Raw genomic sequence first — 23,492 nt, 5'->3', positions numbered from 1 at the left:
TCACTAGTCATCGGTTTTTGTTTTTGGTGCTTGGAAGCCAATGAGTGATTCTGTGAGCAGACACTGAAAGCTTGGGGAACTGAAGGCAAACTTGAAGGGATAGTTCACCCAAAAACCATAATTCTGCCATCATTTACTCACCCTCATGTCGTTTCAAACCTGACTTTCTTTTTTCTGTTGAAACATAAGATATTTTGAGAAGTGTCTCATTGTTGTTGTTTTTTCTATTTAATTCTCCAAACAATGCAAGTCAGTAGTCACCAAATCTGTGTGGTTCCCAACATTCTTCAAAATATCTGCTTTTGTGTTTTGCAGAAGAAATAAAGTCATTCAGGTTTGGAATGACATGAGGGTTAACTATGGCAGAGTTTACATTTTTGGGTGAACCATCCCTTTAACAGTCCCTCTAGTCAGTCACAGGTCCTAAAGATTAAGGTCCTTGTTAAAACATTTTTCAACTCTCTCTTGATAAACATACATTAACAGATGCATGGCTAAATCACAATTGTACAAGGTTGTCAATGTGTTTATTCACGAGATAACTGTTCAAAAGTAATATCTGTAACAGGTAGAAATGCAGCTTCAGGGTCTCGTTATATATATGTTTATATAACCAACAGTCATCATAGCCAAAAGAAAAGACATTAAAATCAACAAAATGTTTGACCAAAAATGACATGACCAAATAAAATAAAAAATCCTCAAAATCTTAACACTTTTCCAGAGTGTGTCACGTCTAAAACAGTTAATATCAGATATGATGTTCTCAAGTTAGAGACTAGGCATTAAAGTAGTTTAACACTAATGCCAAATACTGTATCTAATAGAAAACTATGTACTTTATTCAATATATATATGGTATACAAGGGCCTTGCAAATATGCAATGGAATATGGAATCTGCCACATGCATCTCAGAATACCATCTTGAATTATTTACAAAAAGTTCCACTTTTTGTAGTTTTAATACAAAGGCATGAAGTAAAACACCATGTTTTTTTTTCGTATGAGGCTGTCACACTAAGAATTTTGCATATCAAAACCAGAATACATCATTTAAACAGCCTCTTTGAAATGTATATCTAGGTTTGAAATATGTTGTACAGTGAGACATGCACCATGTCACATGATGGGGTGAATTCTCAATGAGCACCTTCAGACTATCATTTACTGCAAATTATATGATCTTTTTCTAAATGGTCTGTAGTTTGCATTGTGGGAGAGTGCAAAATATAAGTGGACCTGCTAATATAATGTGCAATGCAATTTTTATTTCAAAAGATAATGTCCGTCACTGTTATCTTTGTTCTTCAAATGTAGCTTATACTCTAGGATTGTGTTTAATACAGAGTGCAGTTTTTACATACTGTAAAAGTGCCATGACGGTGATACAACCAATATTTTTGACTAACAAATAAAATGTATTATTTCTATATAACTAACCATAAAAGTACCCATTACCTGTTTTAGGTTTATAAAATCTTAAAATATCAACTAACGTCTTAAACTAAAGTCACACCTTCAACCTAAACCATCAAATCGATTTCGTTTAACAGAAACATATTCCTGAATTCAAATAATAGAAGAGGGTAAAGATTATAAATAAATATTTTTGTCATTTTATATTCTTATCCCAATGATTGTCTACAACCAAAATGGAATTCAACAAAGGCACCACACAATACCTAAAATAATTCAACTCTTTTACACAGTATTCAACTCTTTTACAGTATCATAAAACTATTAATAGCTATCTTGAGCAGCTAAAAGAGAAAACCAGTGCTCACTATCAAAGATCACACCTTTCTAAGTTTGTACAGCAAGACCAAAAATAGACCACAGTGATACACGTCTGCTCAAGCACTAGATCAAAAAGCAGTGTGTGCTGATTAGATATTAAAAGAAGAGAAAAACAGATAAACGTGGAATGAGCATTCAACTGTAGTATTAATAACAGTGGTGTGCAGTAATAATGTTTTTGACTGAGTCATGGCATGTTGATAAGAGACTGGTTCAAGGGCAAGAAAAGGCACAGAAAAACAGACCCACACAGTGGGGTGAAGTACAGCAGCTGGCAGCAAATCAGCTCAAAAACACACAGGACTTGCACAGGTACGTCGACTGGTCACTTTTCGAGAGGGTTTACAACTCGGCCCACTCTGATACGACTCCTACAGCAAAACGAGATCTTCAGCATATGATTAAGACTTGTGCAAATGTCACCATATCAGCAGCTGAACAACATTCAGAGGCGGCCGAACAGTTTCAGTCAACTTTCAGTGGAGTGAACTTATTTGCCAAGAGTAGCAATGCTTTACGATATAAAATAAAGAGCAAACTGGTTTTCCCTCCACTATCCATTAATAACTGAATTGTCTGTGGATACTCCATTATCAGTATCATCCCACCTCCTGGTTTAAAGGAGCTTTTTGACCAACATTTGAACTTTCATTATTGGCCTTCAAGTGGGTGGGCTCCACTTTTGTAGCATTATGATTGATGACCGCACCCACTTTTTCAGTCTTCGTTTTATTAGCTGGAGCGGGTTGAGGCTCTGACTTCCGAGGTGGAGCCTTCACAGGGGGACGGTGTGGATCATCCCCAATGTTGACAGACAAATTAGTGTACAATGGCTCCAACTCTTTGGATAGGAGCTCATAAGTCAGTGAGTTCAGGCCATCTGAGTGCCAGTTCAGCCTTGTGCGCTTCAGCAAGTCAAACCTACAAGAACAAATTCATGAAGAGGAACTGACTCAATAAACAGACTGAACAAATGGATTAAATAATAAACTTATCTATCCATACACTCTTAAAAATAAAGGTTATTTATTGCCATCTATGGTTCCATACCTTTAACATCCATAGAACCTTTTTGATGGACAAAAGCCTCTTACAGTGGAAAAAAGTTATTTAAATTAAAATGTTCTTCACACCAAGAAAAATAATGATTCTTTTAAGAACTGTTCACTTAAAGGTTATTTGGGGAACTCAGAATGACTCTCCTATGGCATCACTGTGAAAACCCCCATTTGGAACCATTATTTTTAAGATTGTACCAACTAGGGTTGTAAAAGGGTGGAAAATTTCCAGAAACCTTCCAAAATTTTCTGAAAGTTTCCCAAAAAAAACCATGGGAAGTTTCTGGAAATTTACCAGAAATGTTCAACCCTAGTACCAACACTAAGTTTATAATATATTTTGCCAAGTGACATCACCTTCTCGGGTTCTGCTCATTACCCTGATCTCCTTTATGTTTGATCATCTTATAATGACCAATGGCCAAAGGCGGGCGCATTATCTTCATCCCAGAGAGACGGACTCTAAAGACAAAACCACAAGACAAGTAGAAACAGTAACATATAAGAAGAAGAAAAAAAACCTGAAGAAGTATGGTATGAAGTATCAAACGGACAGAGACAAAAGAAAGAGCGGCACAAAGCACAGCAGGAAAACTATTTCCAGTAGAGTCCGCAAGGTGGGCCAGATGGATGTGAACTAGCTAAAAAAAACTACTGTTGTTGAGGATTTTTATGTAAAAATGTTCTAACCACAACTGAAAATCCTCAAAAGGTTCATCTAAAGTTGGAGAGTCTAATCCAGCTTTTAAATACTTAAAACTTTGTGTTCTTGCCTCTGGTTCAGCCATCTGAGTCAGGCAAGGCTACTGACGGTTAATTATGCGACAGCCAGGTTTGCAAATCACCATGAGCTGATACGCCCTTCAAAATGTTCTCCAAGAGTACATGCAATGTCAGTTTTCCCAAAACACATAAAGCTGGGTCCTGGATTATCTCCAAAAATACTTTTCGTCTGGGACTAGATTTGATCTGTACCCTGAAAAATCGCTCATTGTGAAATCAAACCATGCAGGAATATTAAACGGCAAGAAAGAAAACAAAAGACACTGATGGACTCTGCCTTGGTTCTGCCTTGTCAAAGATGTTGATCAGTTTGCGACTTAGCTCTTATTCAAAATAGCCAATTACATTAATGGTCCATTAATGGTTCATGAATGTGTACTAAAACATTTTGACAAGAGTGATGCACTACTACTGAATCTATAGTGTGAAAACAGCTGTAAAATATATATACATATATAGTTAGTTTACTGAACTAACAAATCTTATGAGCCAGATTTTTGTAGTGAATAAAAAACTTATCAGCATGACCAGTGTAGTCCATTGACTCTTGACCAAATGATTCCATTATGAATTATTTTGGTCTCCACCAAATGATTCCATTATGAATCAAATACATATACCTCAACCAGTCCAATTTACCAACAAATGACTAATATGAGCATGAAGCAAACACATATAGTACTACCAGTGTAGTCTGATTCATCAACGTATGAGCCTTTTTTTGGGTGACTATAACACAAGCACAACTCACAATGTTGCACTTAAGGCTTATGAGATTTAATGTAGTTACCGACTGCTTGTTCATATGACAAAGTGTAGTTAAGCATGCACACTATGGGTTTTGTCGGTAGTATTTTATCAAAATAATGGCGGAATGACATATGCCACATTTTAGTTTTAGCACTGTTATTTAATACACAGTTAGGCCAATTATTGTTTTGAATATATGCCGCCTATACAAAAGACAGTAAAAGAAAAGTCAGTAAAAAGTTTTTCCAGAATTTTGAAATGTATTTATTATTAAAATGATCTCATCATGGATTTTTTCAAATACACATTACTCAAAAGCTCTAAAAGAATCATTAACGGAACTGCTAATGAGGAATCAGAAACAGATTCATTAGATTCCTCATGATGCTCAATCCTATTCATGCCAAAGACACTTAAGAGAGAACTAACCATAAAGAAAATGTGATTCAAATCCTCAACACTACTAATAATCTACTACACCTGACTCATTCTGGTTTCAAGGATTCAACAACTTTTAATCCTCTACAGCATGTTTCTTATTGTCACAGAAATAAAATTACTTGAATGTATTATTGAATAAAAGGGCAGTAATCACTGAAGAGTACTGACACCTAAATAGTTGGAAGCCTTGAGTCCAATCTAGTGATTCATGCATGTACTTACTGGTCCCTCCTGTGGCTATGCGGGGGAGGGCATGAGGGATAGATGGATGCAGTGAAAATGAGAATTATGACAAGAGACCAATGCAAACGTGAACTGAAAACAAAATGGTGATGGAGAGATGACAGACGTGCAACACAAATGCTTAGCAGGATGCATTTCTGATGTAGACGTGCCAGTTACTTTGATCTCTACTACATTCCATTATGTTGAAATAACTCACGCAAACGCATTATAAAAATTCTGCCATCCTCACCGAGCTGCGATGTCATCGTCCTCTCCTCCCCAGCCCCAATACTGGTTCGGAAAGCCGTTCATCTTGAGGTACTGCTCTGGGGTTACAGCAGACACCCCTCCGAAGTACTGCGAGTATGGAAGCCTGCAAAGGAGTCAGAGCAGTGATTTGGTGAGGCACAGAGGAATAAGGTCATCTGTCTCTACTATCCTTCATCACTCATTCCATCTGAAGTGTCACAGCTTCCCCTGCAGTTTAATGTTCATCTGTACCTCTGAATTACATCAGTACAGCAATCTGTATACGAATGGATAGAAAACCAGGGCCCCTTATAAATTAAAGATTGCGGTTTAAATTTGTGTCATAACTATTTTCAGAACACTACCACACTAATATTTCTGAAGTATATAGTATGTTCACTGTATAGTATGCACATTTTTTCTATCCATATGACAAGCTACAATTGGCAAAATGTGCAGTATACAACAGAAAACTGGGTGCAAATCATAAAATATTCATCTTTTTCTTGAATAATTTTTTTAAAAGGCAACCAAAAGTTAATGGGTTTTTACACAAACTTGGACAAAAAATAATAAGTAAATAAAGTTTTATTATGTTTCAAAAATTAAACATGCAACATGATGACATTTCTACATTTCTTTGTGGAAACCACACAAACACACACAAACACACACACACACACACACGTATACACATATAGCTACACATGAACGCTCTTTTCAAACAGAAGCTTGTAGCGCACATGATATCAGTCACAGCATATAAAGACTACTAAAAATTACAAATTATATATAATTTTCTTTCAAATAAAAGGAAAATTGAAAGTGAGTTGAATCCAAGCAGCTCTAAAAGATTTTAGAATAGTTCTGCATCCTGAAGGCGCTCCGCCTGTGTTTGCGGTGTTGCTTTGACCATTTAAACATGCTAATTACACAAACAAAATGTTTAGCGTACTGTCTCTGGAAATATCAACCGTGATTGATCAGCCTTTATTTTTGTATTGTAGACGTTATTACTAGGCGAAGCAAAATTTGCTGAAATATCCCCGACCTATAGGCTACAGTAAGAGCGCATGGTTTATCTGTCCATCAGATGCGTGTCAAAGTTGAGTTCGTTACTATAACAACAGTAGATTGTTAAAACAACTCTCGTTATGTCGATATAACGAGAAAATTAAGTCGTTATAACGAGAAAACAACTCTCGTTATGTCGATATAACGAGAAAACAACTCTCGTTATGTCGATATAACGAGAAAATAAGTCGTTATAACGAGAAAACAACTCTTGTTATGTCGATATAACGAGAAAACAAGAAGGAAAAAAATAATAATGCATGGCCGCTTAGAACTTCCGTACATGTGACAACCATAGATAATGTGTAAATCCTTAAAAAGTGGTTTCACTGTATTTTTATGTGTTCTTTGAATAAATCTGGAAAAAAGGGATAGGAAAAGCAACTGATGTGTGTTTGTTGAGCTGTATAAACATGACTGTTCAAAAGTTTGGGTTTGGAAAGACCTTTTTATGTTTTTGTAAGAAATCTCTTATGCTCAACAAGTCTGCGTTTATTTGATCAACAAATAGTAATATTGTGAACAATTTTATAGAACTGATTTTTAATATATTTTAAAATATGATTTAATTTGTATGATGGTAAAGCTTTTTTTCAGTCTTCCAAGTCTTCAGTGTCACATGATCCTTCAGAAATCATTCTAATATGCTGATTTGGTGATCAGTTCTTATTATTATCAATGTTTCTTGTGGAAACCTTGATACATTTTTTCATGATCATGATACCGAATAAATAATGAACAGATAGTTTAAAAGAGCAGAATTGACTTGAAATAGAACTCTTTTGTAACACTGTGTTTTTACTCAATTTAATCCATTGCTGAGTAAAAGTACTCATTGCTTAAAAAAAAAATTTATAAAACAAATTAAAAAAGAGCAGTCGTGTAACTTTGATTGCTGATTCAACCTGCCCTCCAGAGATCCCTTGTACTCCTAAACCTGTTCTAAATTCTTTAGTACTATTCATTACATTTTGAGTGATAGCTAGATGAGCTGCTGCTATGTATCTTTCTTCATAATTTTCTCTGTATTTCTACCCAAGGACTAACTCTCTGAGTAGTGTCTGAAAGCTTTACAGCCTTCAGTGGATTCATCACAGAGAGGATCTGATGTTGTCCTCAGCCTTGGTGCACTGAATATATGGGTTGATTTCTCTGCAATTTTGTTGTTCTCAGTGAATGTTTATATCTAGGTGGACATTGTGGCTGCAGAGTACAGAAATGCAGACTCTGTGACCCGAGATGTGCAGACCTGGATGTCAATTTAGAGGACCAGAGCCATGAGTTACTGGGTACAACTGTGTCAGCACTAATAATGAATGAACTACATCACCTATTTTACCATGCGTGAAGAGGATGAACTTTTTGATTCTAGAAGTTTTATAAGATCCATCAAATTCTTCAAAAAGTAAATTCTTTGTTTCTTTTTTTTCTTTGTTTCTTTTTGCCTTTAAATTATTTTTGAATTAAAGTGTGTAGAATTTAATTGAAATATTGACCACCAATACATTTTAAAATATTTATATACATAAATTTTCGCTACCATTGAAAAGTTTTTTTTTTTTTTTTAAGAAATTAATACTTTTATTTAGCAAGGATGCGTTAAATTGAACAAAAGTGACAGTAAACGCATTTTAATGTTACAAATAATTGGCATTCTATTGAAACTTCTATTCATCAATGAATCCTGAAAAAAATTAATCACATATAAAGTAAAATATAAAGTATTTACACTGAAGTGGATGCTGAAAATGTAGCTTTGCCATTATAGGAATAAATTACATTTTAAAATATATTCAAATATAAATCATTATTTTGTAATATTATAATATTGTATATTATATTATATTATGATAGTACTGATCATATTAAAAGTGTTACTGTATTTTGAGCCCAGTCTCATGAAAATGCATATAAATAGTACGCCAAATAAAAACGAAAACTCATGGTATTGATACGCAAAAATGGACTTTGGCGTGTATATGATACGCATGTGTTTGGTGTCCATATAATATGCAGTTTTTGTATGCATATGATACGAAATTTGTTGGCGTGCAAATGATACGCAGATTTCGCGTACATCTGATACGCATCTACCCCACAACCCTAAACCTACCCATTGCGTAGCATATACACGCCAAAGTAAATTTTTGCGCATCAATACCACGATTTTTCGTTTTTATTTGGCGTACTATTTATGTGCATTTTCATGAGACTGGGCTCAAAATACAGTAAAAATAGTAATATTATCAGTACTACTGAAGTGTCCATACTACTATGACTACAAACATAAGAGTGCAAACAAAAATTTCACCCCTGTTCATTAAGATAAAATTAGAGAAAAGCTTAGTTAAAACATTAAATCCTGGGTAGGGTACCTGTATCTGAACTTGTCCATAGCTACAGAGAGGTGTGTAGGGTACTGGGGGTGGCAGGTGTAGGTATTGTGGTCATTTTCAGGAAGCAGGTCGACGTCATGCAGGAAAATACAGCTCCAGCCCTCCTCTTTCAGCGCCTCCCGCACTCCAACATTCAGCAACTTCGCTCGGTTAAAGGTGGAGTTCCCTGACTGATAACACAGACTATGAGCAAATCAAGTGTACACAAATGCATTCTTCGGCAAGAATAGAACCCTAATATAGCTTGACAATAAGCTATGAGCTATGTTTACCCTTTGTCCCAGCTACTTCCTCTAATTACTGCTAGGATTTTTCTCCCCCATACAATAGATGTGACAAGTCAGCATAACAATGAACAAGAGACCTGGTGCACAATGTAAATGCCATAGTGGACCTGCTGCCGCTGCAAAAAGGGGTGCAGATGGTAGAGGAGGGCGCGGAGGTGGGTCTGGCGGTTCCGGTAGGGGACCACGATGGCTGTGTGGTGCCGTGGCTCACAGTCTGGCGGGCGGTAATGACCCCCTAAGGTCACCAAGGGGTTCTTCTCTTTTATCTTCTCCAGGGAAGGGGGTGAGGAGAGGTGGACAGAAACAGGACCCACTGGTAGACAGCAGGAGGAGAGCACACATGCACTTATTGTATAAAATCAGTTCTACAACACCAAATTAAAGGAATTGTTTACCCCAAAATTTTAATTCTGTCATTATTTAATCACCACTATTTTGTTCCAAACCTGTATGATTTTATTCTTTTTTGTGGAGAATTTCCGAGTAGGCATGTACATTATATTGGACCATATTGGTTATTGGGCAATATCAAAGAATTTATTTTTATTATTGTATTGGTCAAGACTAGATATTTAATTGCTGTATTCATTTTTTAAATGTTAAATCTTTAATCTTTAAAACACTAAAAAATTTATATCACTATTAAATGTAATCTTTTATGGAATGAAAAACTATATATACTATGAGTGGCAGTTAAAAATAAAATGAAGTAATCAATTAAATAACTGAAACATACAAATGGAAATGAATAAATCACTGTTTAAATGGGCAAACTGATATACATTAAAAACTGTAATTCATGTTTTAAAATGTAGTAAAAAATAATGTCAATATTATCAGTATATTATAATATTGTAAAGTAGCAGCATTTAAAACAACTGATTTTAGTTTTTAGGGGTTTTATTTTATTTATTTATTTTATTCATAAACAACTGCAAAAAAAGCTGGCATCACTTTGATTGAAAAAATAATAAGAAATACCTTAAATATTTCTTAATAAACTGCATTTTGTACACAGCACACTCGGAAATGCCAAAAATGGCAAAACCAAAATAAAAACATGATTTAAAACTTACTCCTATGTTTACTTAATTTAGATTTTGTGAAAAGACAACTAACATTATCCCCATGTTTAAAAACAGTGAGTATAGTATTTTAAAATAATTTATTTTATTTTAATGTACTTTAAAAGACACGTAGTCTGCTTTCATTGTAACTGCATGGAAACACCTGCCAGTACATTCTTCAAAATATATATTTTTGTCATCCTCAGGAGGAAGTAAGTAACACAGGTTTGGAAAGATAAAAGTGAGAGTAATTGATGACAAAGTCTTCATTTTTTACGTGGACTAAACTCAATGTGTTTTTGGCACATTTCATTCAAAAATAGACAATGAGACAAAGTAAATGAACAAATCCAGTGATCAATGACTTAAGCACTTCAGTGTGGATTTATATCTACCCAGCAGTGGAGAGGGCAGCACACAGTCCCTGAGCTGCTGTTCTGGTCCACTGGGTCCTGGATGGTGGAGCAGCAGAGATGTGAGGTTGGTGTAGACGTCATGTGGTCGAGAGTAGTCTATCTCAGGCTCAGTGGAATGAACCAATACAGACACTAGGCCACGAAAGCCTCCCAGGGAGAAGTAGAGGACAAACGCGAACTGGAAGCCCACCAACAGAGCCAGAGTGCAGGGGGAGTCCAGCGCTCGACCACAGCACACCATTATGACATCCAACAAAGAGCAGGAGTGACAGAGGAAGGGAGGATGGGAAAATCAAAGGGGATGGACAAGGGACAGATAAGAGAAGAGAGACAGAGTGAAGACAGCAAGAGGCATGAGAAAGGGAAGTGTGGAAGGATATCAGGGGTGATGAGGAGAAATAAAGTTAGCTCAGTGAGCTAAGGGAAGGACATCTATGGCATGTGTGGGAGTCACTGGAAAAACAGAGGAACACAAAAATCAATAGTGACAGATCCATCACATCAAACTACAAAGGAGAACTTTAAAGTGCCAGTGTGCCCGGGATCAATGCCAGATCTCGGATTAAATCAGCAAAGACCACACACTTTTTGGGTCACTCTTAAAAATAAAATAATATGTATTAAATATGCTTGATTACAAATAAAAAATGCATGACTGCAAAAAAAATGCTTGACTACAATAAAAAAAAAGAAAATGAATAAAAGAAAATAAAAAAGAAATAATTGAATTTCCAGATTGGAAATCAGGACGGAAATACATCATTCAGAGAAGGATTGTGAGTTACTTTACATTAGACTGTCAATTTAAAGATAGTTTTGATATTTTTAACAATCTTTTGAAATTCTGATATTATCATGTATTGTGTAAAATATCTATAATTGTATCTAACAGAATAGAATGCCTCAAAGTACAATGAACCATCTACCACATACCACAAAAACATCACAGAATTCATTAAATCCATAGCTAATACTTGCTTATGTTTGTGTGGTTGTTATTAATGTGATGTCATTTAGGAACTGGCTATGATTCGTTAGAGAGAAATTACAGGATAGGACTATCAATAAAACTAATAAAACTGATGGAGAAACTAATGAAACTGATAGTTAGTTTGACATTTTTTTTTGATTAAAGAAAATAGAAATACCTGTAATCTTTCGTTGCATTAATAAATTACATTAAAAACATTTTTTTGAATACTCAAACATGGCAAAAAATGCAACAAACTCAAACTAAACTAGAAATTCACTAATTTAGATTTTGTGACAACTATCTAATTGTTTAAAACTGTGAGTACAGTATGCTATTATATTAAGACATGTAGATAAGGAAATGTGCTGCACAACAGGAATGAGCCTTTTATCAATGAATAACAGTGGTATTCAACATGAGTAGCCTACCAGTGCTGACTGGACATAAACACAGGGGTGTGAGAGAGCACTGTCCTCTTCATCCTGTCCATCACAAATCATTGTGCACCTTGAGGAGACATATAGTTCTTGACTGATTAACAAGATCTCCTGCTTATTTACAAACCAGCTCATCTTTTGCGTTACGATCAAACGGAAATGTATTAAAGCAACCATGCATGCAGCGACGACAGGCACAGAGCAATTATTGTGAAATAATCGTCAATATAACAGACATTTTGCAACACTGCAGGTCAAGCGTTTCCTCTGACTCACCCGGACCACTGCGACGCTTCAAATCAGGATCCAGCAGTCGATAACTAGGCCTTTATTTAATATCAATAACTGGATTGTGGATAATCATTCCTCTATGGCGCCCGAAACAGTGTTTAATATCCGCAGTCGCATTGAGCGCGTCGCGCAACGCGGTGGTGAAACGCTTCCTGAGCGCGTCGCGTCAGACGCTCATGGCAGAGACCTGCAGACAGACATGTTTGATGCGGCGACGCGCTATCGACGGGCATTCTTTGACGCTGTTACAATAAAAGCCCTAAGATACCTGTGTTAAAACCACAGTGCTGCCTTCTAGTGAGAAAACAGGCCAGGTTTAATGCTAGAGGCGGTTTCATACACCAGATGATCTTGTGATGACGATACAGGCTTATAAAGCGAAATTAAGGTGATGAAAATGGGACACGACGTGTAATCGTGTGGATTACATCTAAGTGGTTACAACGCCATCGTCCGCATTTTGATTGAGAATTATATTGTGATTTTATAACGTGAATTATGACGTCTGTGAAACTGTTTGTGTTTAACAAAACAATCAAATGCGTTTACTAAAAATGTTTTCATAAGAGCTGAGGTTCTGCTGAAATGGTTACAAACCAGCTGAGAAAATGCACAATAATATCATAACCTCTTTAATTGAGTAGCTCTTTCAGACAGCTCGTTCAAATGATTGTAATTAATATAAATATCTTCTTAGAACCAAAACAGTAATTTGGACTTTGGATCCAATATCTTTTTTTTAGCTGAGAAAATGCACAAAAATAGTTCTTGACTATTTTATTACCTATTCAACAGAGACTATATAGACCTATCTTTTAGATAGCAAATAATTTTTATAAATGAATAAACAGATCTGGGTACCAAAACAATAATTTGGACTTTGAATAGCCTAAAGATTTTGACAGAGTAAGCAATAGCCTACTTTCAGTGTCATATGACAGTCAAAAAACCCCTGAAATTTAAATTTTTGTATTCAAATTGTCCAGTGTGGATGCAGATCATACAGGTTTTCATGATCTGCTGTTGGTATTAAAAAATGTAATCTACAATAAATGGACAAAAGTATTGAGACACCTGATCATTACACCATCAGGGACTTTAAGGACATCACGTTCTAAACGCATACGGAGCAGATGTGGCCTAATTGGGTGTGTCCCTTAGAGAGACTTGCAATCCGAAGGTTGTGGATTCAATTCTGAATAAACAGCTACAACAGCTTCCACTCTTCTGGGAAGGCTTTCCACAAGATTTTGGAGTGCTCCTGTTGGAATTTTTGACCACTCATCCAGTAAAGCATTTGTGAGATCAGGTACAGATGTTTGACAAGAAGACCTGACTTACAATCTCTGTTCCAGTTCATCCCAAAGATGTTCCATTGGTTCCACACCAAACTCATCCAACAATGTCTTTATGGACCTTGCTTTGTGCACTGGGGCACAGTCATGCTGGAATAGAAAAGGGCTTTTCCCACAAAGTTGGAAGAATAGCATTGTCCAAAATGTTTTGGCATGCTGCAGCATTTCCCTTTACTGGAAATAACGGACCTAGCCCAACCCCATACCATTATCCCTCCTCCACCAAACTTTACATTTAGCACAGTGCAGTCAGGCAGGTAACTTTCTCCTGGCATCTGCCAAACCCAGAATCGCCCATCAGACTACCAAACAAACAGAGAGGCGTGATTCTCACAGAACAGGTTTCCACCGATCCAGAGTCTATAGTGGCATGTGCTTTACACCGCTCCATCCAATGCTTGCCATTATACTTGGGTGATGCGAGGCTTGCGTGCAGCTGCTCAGCCATGGAAATCCATTCCATGAAGTTCCCGCCACACAGTTTTTTGTGTTGACAATAATGTCAGGGGAAGTTTGGAACTGTGACTTTATGTGGTCTTCTGCTTTGTGAGTTGCTGCTATCCCTAATGCTTCTAGTTTCCAATAATACCACCAACAGTTGGCCATGGAATATCTAAAAGGGATGAAATTTCATGAACTGTATTATTAATTTTAATGAACTTACTGCAAATTTTTTCACAAATGTTTGTAAATGCAGCCTTCTTGGCTAGCTCCTTGTTTTTATACATGCGGCAGTGGGTCTGATTGAAACACCTGAATTCAGTAATTATGTGGTGTGTCCCAATACTTTTGTCCATATAGTGTATATTCAGTAACTTAATCATACAAGTACCAGATACATACTGTAAATACATCTCCCACAATGTTTTAATAATTTTATCTTTTATTTTTATGTATAAAATGTGGAATTTCTCTGACATGGTTTGCGACAAGTAGAATGACCCATTGACATTGTGCTTGTTAATGCAATCAATCAATATTTGGCTTTATTGAGAAAGGAGGACACATGTTTAACAAGAAGAGCACTGCAGATGTTCACTGAACCCATCAAACTCGTGTTAACTCAAGTTTTATTAGTCACAGCTTTCAAAACATGATGGTACTCCACTTCTGCTCCTGAAGTCAAGCTGAAAGATATTTTATTGGAACATGCAGTAGTGTGCGGCACAGTAGCCTAAATGCATGCAGGGTCACCGCCAAAGAAAACATGAGAAAAGAAAAGATTTGGAATTCATAGAGAAACTGTGCAAAACAACATAACATTACAATCCTTTACAGAATCAGCCTTGAACCCAAAAGGGCTGGGTAAGAACATGAGGCATTTGGCTGATTGAAACTCGACAACATAATTATATTGTATCTGTGTAAAGTTTCTTCATTGCCCTAAAGTACTCCCACAACAATAAGACCCCTGAAGCAAGGAAGCAAGGCAAAAAAAAGAGGAAAAAAAAGCTAACATTTTTACAAACAACACAGATACACTTATTATAAGCACCATGAATTTAACATCTAGATTCAACCTTGCCATTTCAACATCCCATCCAAACTTCACTATTAATAATAAAACATAAACTAATATAAAATAATAGCAATATAAGAGTACATATAATACTATTCTAAAAGTGTCAAGCAAACAAAGAGCCCTTAAAAAGTGAACTGATCATGGTAAGCATTCACTGTAAAACACTTACGAAACAATGAACACTATTATGGTTTTGTAAATAGAGCCAGTTGTAAGAGATCAAATTCCACAAGTTTCTTTTTGAATTTTCCATTAATTATTTTTATTGCTCCTTCCTTTTCTCGTTCAGGTCAGTTCACATCAACTATATGATGACTATAAAGATAACGATAACTATATTAGCATCCACACCGACAGACAATAACGTTCTGTTCATTAAAAGCATGCTGCAGTTTTGTTGCCTGCCCCTTTAAATGTTTGATCTCTTTATAATGTTGATTCTGATTGGCTGTCATCAATCAGTCTGATAGTGATTCCAAAAATAATGTTCCTCTGTGCCGTTTTCGTTATAGCTGTGGTTTGGACTGTGCTATTCTTTTCATTTTATTTTTTAAATTTCATTTCATTTTTAAAACTGTATCTTTATCATTATAGTTAGCATCCTTGGTGTTAACTTTAAAGTTCATAAACGAATACATCCAAAGATACATAGTAAGAATTATTTGCAAACACTGTTTGTTGATACCATTTTGGCCCACTTTCTCCAAGTGTCTTCTGTTCCGTTTTAATTCCAGCATTGGTATTTGTCCCCAAATCTCTCTTTTCATCCATTTTCTATTTCTTATAGTTTCCGAACTGAACGGCCAATCGGTCATTATTAATTTAGTTTGAGGTCAAATTCTCATTCTCATTGACCATATGAGAATTATTTGTTTTGTGTTGTCTTTGCATTGTTTCATGGCTTAACTTGACTGCTGAACGCTGGTTTATTATTGTGATTTCAGACCAGTCGTCATCAAATAGGGGCAGGTTGTATACATAAGACAATCCCACTCTCTCTAGTTACTAGTATTTGATCCGAGTTCACTTTTTCAAGTCCAAGAATTGAATTTTCCATTAATTATTTACCAATTGAGTTGGGAGACATTTATTAATGTCTTGTTAACTTAACTATGTTGTTACTTATTTTTTTATCTTTCATGCGACACATCCGAGTCCACCTCCATGTCCGAGTCCAAGTATCACAACTCTGCTAAACTCTATACCAGACCATCTAGAATTTACAAAAAAAAAAAAACTTTCTCTGTAGTATTATTTGTTTTTAGTTTGTTATAATGCACACTTATGGTTTCAATTTAGAAATTGAAACCATAAGTTTCAATTTATGGTTGAAACTTATGGTTTCCCACACACACACACACACACACACATCATTAATATGTCATACAGCAGGTGACGCTGTTGCTTTACGGCTAGGAAAAGCCATGTTGTGTGTTGGAGTGCAGGAGAGTCATGAGTGGCTTCACCTGTACAGGGGTTTATAGCGGCTCAGGTCCTCTAGTTCAATGGCCTGGATCTGGTTATTGTCCAAGTGGAGCTCATGAAGACTGTCAGGGAGGTCTGGGAGGAGAGGAACATTCCTCATTATATAATTGGAAGTAGCACCATACATTAAAAATCATGCAAATTGTGATTTATGACCAAGGATATTCCTAAAGCTCATTCAAGTGAGAAACTGCACAGAGTAATTATCCAAATGTTCTTTCTGACAATAAATACGAGAAAAATGTTCACTCTTTAATGACTTTTATGATTATTCTAAAGAATCACCTTTTGGTATTCCAGTGAGTTTGGACTCAGAGATGCGCAGGTAGTTGAGTTTCAGGCCTTTAAAAGCACCAGGCTCAAAGCCGCTGTTCTGAATAGGGTTTCCGCCCATCTCTATAAGAAGCATTCAACATCAGACAGAATATCCCATCACAAAAACCAGCAGGCTCCATCTAAAAAAGGAAATGGTTTGGTCAGACTGTAACCTCTATACCACATAATGGCGAGCGTGCATACAAACCAATGCAGTTCATGCTGCCCAGACCAGAGAACGTTCCTTCTGCAACCTTCTTAATACGGTTCTCATGAATGCGCAGCTCCACCAGGGACGGGGGAAGGTTCTTGGGTACCACTGTCAGGAGGTTACGGGAAAAATAAAGCTTTTTTAAGTGTAGGAGGGGTGTGAAGGCTCGCGGGTGGACTTTGGAGATCTTGTTGTTGACCAGTGACAGAGCCTGGCGGGAGGCAGGAAGACGTTAGCATTTGGTTCATGGAAAGTCATGAAGACATGATTAATAACAGCTTGACCATGAGCATTAAATATGTACACAAAATCAAATGACTTATAAATGATGTTATGATTTAATGTCTTGGGTTTTTTTGTTTTACAGGCCATGTCAAATATTGTGTTTGGTGAGAGAGGCTGAGTAAATATTAGGGATAAATATTGGGGATAATATGAGTTCTAAGAAGGGAACTAAAACATTCAGTTTGGCACTGGCGTGTGTTTCCCGAACTACAGGAGCATTCTTCTTCAGAGACTTGAACTGTTTGAACATCCTGAACATACGCACAAACGTAAAGTAACGTGTGCTACGAACAACAGACCAATTTTTCAGGAGCTAGCCAAAACATGCTTGTCTTGTTGTTTCTTATGTAAAATAAACATCTTAAATATTAATGTTAAAATGCAAATATTCAATCTAAATCTACAGCATTAAAGTAAATAGTGACATTTTTAGCTAATATTAAGCTTGATGGGCTGCATCAGCCAACGGCGAATAAAAAAACAAAAAAAATCAAGCTGTGAGACAGGCACACATCAGTGAACAGCACAAGAAACCATCCATAAATTTACAGTATTATGAACTTTTCAATTTGAATAATATGTTAGTGTTTTGAGGAACACCAATAAGCCAAAACGTTTTTGCAACAATTTGCACTTTATTTTATATTCAGCCTCATCTATCTTTATTTTTCTCGCTTATCTCATTATTAACGGTGAGTAGAATTTATTGCGTGACCTTCACCCTCTCTAGTTCTCAATTCTTTGATCAGTATCAGTGTCTTACATAGAGGTTTGTAAGTCCTTTGAAGTCATTCTCCTTCAGTTCTGTGATGCGGTTGTTCTGTAGGTCCAGGAGTTTGGTGTCTCTGGGAATTTCCTTGGGCACTGCAGTCAAACCTAAACATGAAGACAAAATGTTTACAGCTAATTTAAAGCTCGTAGGATATAGAGCATACAGATCTGTATACAAACGTCTGTACAGAGAGACCGTTAGCTCACCATCTGGTCTGGATTTCCCCATGACAGGGCTTCTTATTCGACATCAAAATAACAGAATTAAATAGTGAACACAATTAAAAATCTTAACAATTACAGCATGTCTTTGACAAGATATTTAGTTCGATATAACCCAGTTATTGTGGCCAACTGTGTGCTTATTGGGCATTTTCAAATCAGTGTCAGGTTTATATTTGCATTAGTGTATCTTTATATTAGAGTGACCTGACGATGTTCTGCCACCACTTTAAACATGCACTTTAAAAATCATTTAGGTTCTTTTGCCACACATGGACCACATCACAAAGTTCCAGCAGGACCACATCAATGCACAAATCTAGCATTGTGTCTGTTTTAGCAGTGAAGTGTCCAAGATTCTAAATCAGGCCAATGATTCATGATGATTTCCAGCAGAGCCCAATAATTTATACTGGGCTGGGATCAACCTCTGTTCCCCTCCAGCCATTTATAATGTTCTTAAGAACCACAACTGCCAAGCCATCTAGCTTACAGCAGGAGCGAAAAGTAAAATCAATGAGATATTAAGCATATCAAAGAAATATATTGATATGTGGCCTGCAGTCATTTACCACAGAAAATCATTTTGACTTGTTTTTTATTAGTAAAAAAACATCTTCTGGATACCTTAATCAACTCAAGCTTTTTCACAAAGAAGACTTTTGTGTTTCTGTGTGTCGTAGTGTTTAATATACTCTTTATTCAGATCTAGGGAACTGCCATCATCACATTAGCTTAGTATTTTTTGTTTGGAATTTATATTTTTGAAAATGTCATCAGAAAGTGAACGTGTGGCGATTTACATTCGCAATGTACACTGAACACAAACTTTCATCCCAGGTGTCTGGTTTCTTGACGTGCCGCATACTTTTTGTAGGGAACACATCAGCATGCTGTGATATCAGTCTATCAGCACGTTTACGCTACCATTAAACAAAAAACATTTTAATGAAACTACACTTTTATTCAGCAAGGATGCATTAAATTAATCAAAAGTGGCAGTAAAGACATGTTTAATGTTACAAAATATTTCTACAGTATGTCAAATAAATGCTGTTCTTTTGAACTTTCTATTTATTAAAGAATCCTGGGGGAAAAGTATCATGGTTTCGACAAAAATATTAAGCAGCACAACCATTTTCAACATTGATAATAATAAGAGTTAAAATAACATATCAAATCAACATATTAGAATGATTTCTGAAGGATCATGTGACACTGAAGACTGGAGTAATGGCTGCTGAAAATTCAGCTTTGCATCACAGGAATAAATTGCATTTTAAAATAAATTCAAATAGAAAACACTTATTTTAAATTGTAATAATATTTCACAACATTATAGTTTTTACTGCATTTTTAAACAAATAAACAATAGTGTAAATGATGCAGTCTTTACATTTGTTTTATGTTATTTTATGTTAGCAAATAATATTAAAAATACTAGAATTAGAACTAGAACAATCATGCACTGAAGAGAGCGCCCATTAACAGTTTGATTAACCAACAGAACTGCTTTTGGGTCCCAGGGCGGTAAAATATTGCACAATAATAGCAGAACGTCACGTATGAGCATTAAATATTATTTTAAAACTTAATTTCTAAGAATAGTAATCATCAATAGTAATCAGTAATCAAGGTTCTTGTACACAAAATAAATTATCCCATAGAATATCTTGAGTTCAAGCCATTTTAAGCCAATGTACTATGAGCTCCAGTTGAAGATCTTTCCTGTTTTCCTTTTACAATAGTTCTTCTTCCAAGCCATCTGCCCACCTGCCACTCACACCAACAAGTGCTCAGTGACCAGCCGACCGCTGACAAACACAATGCCAAACCCCATAGCCCAGCACATCACAGCCCCCAAACCACAGCTCTGCACACATATACACCCTCTATAGAACATATTTTATGATGAAGGCACATAACCACCTAAATTTATACACAATTATAAACATCTGATTTAAATAAACATCACCATCAATTCAATTACAGCCTACATGGCAGAATAACGTCCAGATACGAAAGAAAATAAAAGAGTGCAGTGGACGGATCAATGTATTACAAGCAAACCTTCATCACAGTGGGAGGAAGCATAGAAAGAACCGCCTAAAGCGAGGGCTGTATTTTTCGATTTTTATATCTAATTCACAAGCATAAACAAAGATACAATGACATTTGCGAAAACAAAAACACTTGCAAAGACCAAAACACATGGCATAAAGCATTCATGCACATATGCAAACACAGTCAGACATGCACAAACTAAAAAGGAATACATATAATTAAAATAATAAGCTCCAAATTCCTAAAGTTCTTGTTGCTTCAATGGCTGTAAATGTTCTATGAGGATCATAGCTTGGGCAAAATTGGCTGGAGAAAGAAAGAGCGTGTGTATCCGTAAGTATGACTATAGGGTTACAGTGGAGCTTCAGTGGGTGCTGTTGGTGCCATGAAAAAAAAATACACAAACTGGGAAAATTTGTCAGGTTTTATCCAATTTCTGGAGCCTGCATCTAACCCAGGCCTTCTCACTTTCCCACATAATAAAAAGGCAAGCTCTGCCATCTGCTTTATGGGTGCACACATGCATGGTGGGTGGTTTGTTTGTTTTGTGTTTATATAATTCTTGTACATGTTTGTCAATCCACAGTTTATGTATTTAGATTTGAGTGAACTGAGTGATCACTGAAAAGCATAACATTCACTTGAATGACAACAAGTTCCTACAAGGTGAGGGTAAATGGTTAAACCAATCAGTTCAGTTAACAGTAAAGTTTCCTCTTTGACTGTAGGTCTGTTTTTCCCTATCCGTGGAAAAGAAAACAAGAGCATCTAGAAGAAATCACAATGAAATGAAGTGGTCCCTGTCAAAACCCTCAATATTTTTTAGGCCCAAATTACCACTTTTGTGGATGTACTGTTGACAAGACATAACCCAAGACTATTTCCGACCTTCTGAAATAAATAAATACTCATCAAAGACTTCTTCAGAGATCTTCATCACTTCTATTTCTCCCTTTCACATTCCTTCTCACTTTCCATGTCTATCTCTCTCAGACTGTCTTCCTGTAAAACATCCTGTGTGTGTCATAAAAACAACACAGAACCACTCCTAAAGTTCAGTGGAAAACACAGGCATTTTTCATTGTTTCCCATTCAGACCCCAGTTTTCCTAGAGACAGAACTACAACAAACACATGTTCATAAACGACTGTTTTTGCCTGTTTGGATGTGGGCTGTTATTAAACAGTCTCTATAAGGTGCTTTTAATAAGGAATTGAAACAATTTAAAGATTTGATGATTTATTGTACAGTTCATGTAAATATGTTTAATGATTATTGGCCCATTCACACTAAGAACAATATAACATTATATATTAGATATACATTAGAAGATAGATAACTGTAACACTGACTATATTATTGTCCACACCAACAGACGATACCCTTCTTTTTATTTTAAGCCTGTTACTGTTTTGTCATCTGTCTTTAAATTTTCCAGCTGGATTCTGTTTGGCTGTCAATGTTTTTATCGTTCATGAGCTGGAAAAATCATTCTGAAAGAGATAGATAGATAGATAGATAGATAGATAGATAGATAGATAGATAGATAGATAGATAGATAGATACTCACTTAGGTCTGAGCATTGCACCACATTGAGCTGACAATGGCATCCAAAGGGGCATAAGGACACATCTGGTGGCAGCTCCTCTACAGCTGAACCCTCTTCATCTCTCATCATTACCGTTGTCAGATCTCCCACTTCTCCATCCATAGCAAAGTCCCAGAATCCTCTCTGCTCAAAGGGCAGAGCCAGTGAGGGAGCAGTCAGGCTGCAGACACTGAGCAGCTGAAGCAGGAGAGAGCGGCAGGAGAACATTGCAGAGATACAGAGACTTACACACACGGACCTGCACCATGAGAAGACAAAAAGAGATTAATCATTAGTTAATTTAATTTGACACAGCTGTTTTTATTCGTAACTGTGTGTATCCTGTTCTGTGTGGGATTGTCACAAACTTTCATTAAAACTGAGTCTTTTCTTTCTTTGGAGCTGAATGTGTTAATGTGTTAATTACACAAGGGACAAAGTAGTTACTTAAGACTCTATGTCCTCTCTTCAAGTTCAGCCCGCAACCCATTTCCTTAGCTCTGTTTATAATAATTAAGACAGTTTTCACAAAGTACATCAAAGGAACAGGATGGAACTAAGATGTTATTTGGGGTTCGGGAGGATATTGTAACATTGCCATCTGAATATGAATACATCATTCGGCATTGCACATGCCCTCCCTGAGAAACACTAAAAGCTTTGACATGGACATGTAAACACTACTCAAAAGCAGAGGTGTAAAGAGTACCTAAAAACCATACTTGAGTAAAAGTATAGATACCTTACAGTGAAAATTACTCCACTACACGTTACAAGTCACCAATTCCAAAACAACTTGAGTAAAAGGCTTAGAATATCTGATTTTAACAGTACTTAAGTATTTTACTTATACTAAATATAGGCTCGAAAAATTCGCTAGTCAAAGAGATATGCCAGTGAAAAACTGTAATGTTGTGGAGAAGCTAGGGAAAACAGGCCGAGGCAAGGATCTATGTGCAGGTATTTAATGGAAAAACTAGAACAAACAATAAGCCAAAAACCAACAAACACCACGGGAGACAGGAAGTGACATAAAAATCCAGGGCAAGATACAGAGAGCATGAAACAAAAACAAGAAAGAGTTGATTTGAGAGGAGAGCAATCAGGTATGCAGTGGATGTGCTGGTTTGGGCCTCCTTGCCGGCTCCAGTCATGTCCTCATCTCATATATAAAACACCTGTGATTCACAGATACTTGCTAAGGAACGTCTCGGTTGCATATGGTAACCCTCGTTCCCTGAAGGAGGGAACGGAGACGTCACGTCGGATGACTGACGAAATTGGGATCTCGCTTAGAGAGACCAATCCACTTCGAGTGTAAACTAAATGAGCCAATGCACATTGGCATGCGATTATTGCATCCAACTGCTGCTGATCACAGCGTGAGTATAAGTAGGCAGCAGATGCAGCGCATATTCAGGTTTTCGC

General features: G+C 36.4%; 2 protein-coding genes across 4 annotated transcripts; both read right to left on the bottom strand.

The window, feature by feature from the left end:
• Window positions 1–340: 340 nt before the first annotated feature.
• LOC107593408 (beta-1,4-galactosyltransferase 3-like) lies at window positions 341–12,660 on the bottom strand. 3 transcript variants are annotated; one of them, XM_016283129.1, is made up of 9 exons: window positions 12,514–12,657; window positions 12,231–12,432; window positions 11,946–12,024; window positions 10,524–10,997; window positions 9,139–9,374; window positions 8,754–8,944; window positions 5,306–5,428; window positions 3,214–3,318; window positions 341–2,719 (listed from the first exon to the last, which is right to left on the bottom strand). In XM_016283129.1, the coding sequence occupies exons 4-9, from the start codon at window positions 10,783–10,785 to the stop codon at window positions 2,398–2,400; spliced, it is 1,239 nt and encodes a 412-aa protein (XP_016138615.1). In that variant the 5' UTR covers window positions 10,786–10,997; window positions 11,946–12,024; window positions 12,231–12,432; window positions 12,514–12,657; the 3' UTR covers window positions 341–2,397. The 3 variants fall into 3 exon arrangements, with proteins under 3 accessions (XP_016138615.1, XP_016138617.1, XP_016138616.1); XM_016283131.1 differs by having other exon boundaries at window positions 9,169–9,374; window positions 12,231–12,660; XM_016283130.1 differs by having other exon boundaries at window positions 12,191–12,657.
• Window positions 12,661–16,569: 3,909 nt separating this feature from the next.
• LOC107593448 (biglycan-like) lies at window positions 16,570–22,319 on the bottom strand. Its single transcript, XM_016283174.1, has 5 exons — window positions 22,046–22,319; window positions 18,182–18,294; window positions 17,131–17,344; window positions 16,893–17,003; window positions 16,570–16,682 (listed from the first exon to the last, which is right to left on the bottom strand). Exons 1-5 carry the CDS (start codon window positions 22,290–22,292, stop codon window positions 16,585–16,587), a joined length of 783 nt encoding a protein of 260 aa, XP_016138660.1. The 5' UTR covers window positions 22,293–22,319; the 3' UTR covers window positions 16,570–16,584.
• Window positions 22,320–23,492: the final 1,173 nt, after the last annotated feature.

Source organism: Sinocyclocheilus grahami, unplaced genomic scaffold, assembly GCF_001515645.1.
Source record: "Sinocyclocheilus grahami isolate Dianchi unplaced genomic scaffold, SAMN03320097.WGS_v1.1 scaffold170.1, whole genome shotgun sequence".
NCBI classification, from domain to species: domain Eukaryota; kingdom Metazoa; phylum Chordata; class Actinopteri; order Cypriniformes; family Cyprinidae; genus Sinocyclocheilus; species Sinocyclocheilus grahami.
Note: the sequence above shows the minus strand (reverse complement) of the source record. Positions and strands in the feature narration are given on the sequence as shown.

Coding starts and splice junctions, on each gene's coding strand:
- LOC107593408 (XM_016283130.1), bottom strand. CDS start 10,785: ATGGTGTGCTGTGGTCGAGCGCTGGACTCCCCCTGCACTCTGGCTCTG. Junction 8,945..9,138: donor GCATTTACATTGTGCACCAG/GTCTCTTGTTCA, acceptor CTGTGTTATCAG/TCAGGGAACTCCACCTTTAA. Junction 5,429..8,753: donor ATGGACAAGTTCAGATACAG/GTACCCTACCCA, acceptor ACTCCTTTGCAG/GCTTCCATACTCGCAGTACT.
- LOC107593448 (XM_016283174.1), bottom strand. CDS start 22,292: ATGTTCTCCTGCCGCTCTCTCCTGCTTCAGCTGCTCAGTGTCTGCAGC. Junction 17,345..18,181: donor AAGGACTTACAAACCTCTAT/GTAAGACACTGA, acceptor GCCTCCCGCCAG/GCTCTGTCACTGGTCAACAA. Junction 16,683..16,892: donor ACTCACTGGAATACCAAAAG/GTGATTCTTTAG, acceptor CTCTCCTCCCAG/ACCTCCCTGACAGTCTTCAT.